Here is a 2,888-nt window from a genome sequence, read left to right on the forward strand (position 1 = left end):
GATTGTAGCTTTAGCTATCTTATTATTCTTTTTTAACCCAATAACAAAATCAAGATACTTTTCAGGCCAAATGATGTTTTATTTCAGTTTTTCGGTGATATTTCAGCCATCAAAAAATAAACTCTAACACATGTGGATGGAAGACTTTCTACAATGTTACTAAGTGGGAAAATCTCTTTTGACTCCAGGATTTTGATCGGAGCGTCATCTTATTTTGTATGTATAATTCATCCAATAAGTTAGGAAGAAGCATGAGGAGCTAGAACATTAAAGTGCTTTTCATTTCTGAGCTGGAATCATATCAGTGATGCACTGGCCCTTTTCAAGGCGTTTCTCCATTTCAATCAGCAGCTTTACACCATCCACCACCATCTGCACCAGCTCTACTTCAGAGAACCCCAGACGGTCAGCATTGGAGATATCAAATATTCCCCCCACAGCTGCTGTGTCCACACCACCTAAAACAAACCAAAACAGAAGTTAGGAACCAAAATTAAAAGCTCTGTGATACAGTGAATATATAGTTAAATTAGGATCAGATTCAAATTCAAATAATTACAGTATACACACAGACTTCTTATTCCAGCATGTTTGAACAGCGCTACTTTACAAGCATCCAGTCAGCATGTTTATTTTAAGAATTATGCAGGATAGTCTTAGGATCACAGAATGAGGATTAAATCCATGTTGCTTATCTGGATGTGCCTCCTTTCAAACAGCTTCTAGTAAGGAAAAGCAGCACGTAGTTCCTAAATTCCAGAAGTGAATTGTGCATGTGAGCTATCAGACATTAAGGGAGTCATATCATTTGGGCCATGCCTTTGAAATATCCTACATCAAAACTAAGCTGCTTTAGAATACATCTCACCTCCACAACAATATACCACAGTGGTCTTGGAAATTCAGCCTTTATGTTTTTTGAGTAGACTCTACTTGCCAGATAGGGTGATCCCTGCTATGAGGCAGAAGGTAGCGCTATAAATTGGGTCACGTTCCTATTTACAGTATTCTCATATTCTACCACTAGCAGAGCTGTTTCATTCTGCCTAAAGTAATTGTTTCTCCAGAGCAGTTCTGAGGTCCAGTCCTAAACAGCTGCCCTTTATGCATCACTTGAGTCATTTCTCAGAATGACGGGCAACGTGAAGAACCCATGGAGGCTGCCTGAACAAGTAGCCATCATAGCTACCTCAACATGGCATGGAGCCTGGTTTCCTGGGGGACTGCTTACCTTTGATGCCACTACTTATCATCTGCCTGGCTAATTTAGTCTGGCTGGGGTGGCCCACATTACGGTTTCCTTCAATTAAACAGTAGGAGAATGCCAGAAGCTTTATAGCAATACTTGCTCTGCAGAATAGGTTTCCCCCGAGATCTGGATGTCTCCTGCCCTACTAGTGTTACAATGGGGCTTCAAACCCTTCCTCTTCTTCCAGGCCTTTAGCAAAAGCGAGTGAAGACACTTAGACTCTTTCTTTCCATTTCAGTCAGGTTCTGTCATCTTGATATCTTTTATTCCTTATTTTTGTTTGACTGTTTTATTTGTAAGCCACCAAGTCATTGGGAGTTGACTCTTGACAAACTACATATAGGGAAATAGTGATAGACAGATCTTGCTCAGAATGATGCCTAAGTAGTGTGAACAGCAATGTTGCTACTGCTACTCAGGAAATCAGAAGAATTATCTTCTCGTTTTAAGTAGGGGTTCAGCCCCATGGATTCAGAGAGCAAATTTCTTTGGGCGGCTACGTTACCAGATATATTGGGGCTACAGAATTCCCAGAATTCTTGGCCAGCATATCAAAAATCTTTTTTGTAAAAAGCTGCCTGATGTCTGCTAAGACTTCAAAGTTGAGGGCTGTCGGAATGAGATTATAGGACAATCTGCGCTTAACTATTAATATCTTGACTCTGCTGAATAAGTATCAATCAGATGGCATTTGCCAACTGGAGGGGCAGAAATGTTTCTTAAATACAGATAGACGTAGTACAAAATCAGGGATGTCACCCAAAGCCAAATTCTCATTGTTAGAGAGAAAGAAACTGATTATAACTCTAAGTAATGCTAGGATCTTGTACTTAGTAGCTTTTACATTAAAAAAAATATTCCCTGCATACAAAAAGCTAGACTATTTAATGCGAATGTTTATCTTTTTAAAAAATCTATCAAAGACTCATCTGTTTGTATTATGACCTTCCCCCAGCCATTTTGTTTAAACTGATTTTTATTACATTTTAAAATGCCTCTCAGAGGTTGTTTAAATGGGTTTTATTGTATGTTTATCGTTCACCATAATCTGGCCCATGAGTCCTGGACAGAATGGTCCACTGATTTCAAACAAGTAAAACAAGCACCACCCATGCTTCCTTTCTCACCTGTACCACGTTTCTGCAGCCTCAGCCTCTTGAGAATATCTCCAAATTTCTCATGTTTGCTAAGATTAGGCAATTTAACATGAACTCCCCCCCGGAGACCTGTGCCAAGGTTGGATGGGCAAGTCAAGATGTATCCCAGATGAGAATTCCACATATATTCATAGTTTTGGGATTTGAAAAGTGCTTCAAGCTAGAGAGAAATACAGAAAGTTATAAAGAGCTTCTTCATTTCACAAGTTGGAAGAAAATTGAAGAGATCTTTCATGGTCAGCAACACAACAATACAATTTATTTATTTATTTTATTTATTTATTTTATTTATTTATTTTTTATTTATTTTTTGGATTTATATCCCGCCCTTCTCCCGTAGGACTCAGGGCGGCTGACAATCTATTTAAAATACATACAAAACAATACAAATTTAAAATTAATTAAAAGGAATATTTAAATATTTGTCGAATTTTAAAATATAATTAAAACCCCCCTAAAAATTACCCTAGGCCAGTCCTGCA

General features: G+C 38.2%; 1 protein-coding gene across 1 annotated transcript in view; it reads right to left on the reverse strand.

The window, feature by feature from the left end:
- Positions 1 to 212: 212 nt before the first annotated feature.
- Positions 213 to 2,888, reverse strand: part of CKB (creatine kinase B) — a 16,401-nt gene continuing 13,725 nt past the window's right edge. The window contains exons 7-8 of the mRNA XM_015813233.1: positions 2,377 to 2,566; positions 213 to 458 (exon numbers count right to left, since the gene is read on the reverse strand). Of these exons, the coding sequence (XP_015668719.1) occupies positions 280 to 458; positions 2,377 to 2,566 (369 nt within the window). The 3' untranslated portion in view covers positions 213 to 279. The remainder of the gene's footprint in view (positions 459 to 2,376; positions 2,567 to 2,888) is intronic.

The sequence above is a fragment of the Protobothrops mucrosquamatus genome, unplaced genomic scaffold, assembly GCF_001527695.2.
Source record: "Protobothrops mucrosquamatus isolate PMUCROS unplaced genomic scaffold, P.Mucros_1.0 scaffold145, whole genome shotgun sequence".
Classification (NCBI taxonomy): domain Eukaryota; kingdom Metazoa; phylum Chordata; class Lepidosauria; order Squamata; family Viperidae; genus Protobothrops; species Protobothrops mucrosquamatus.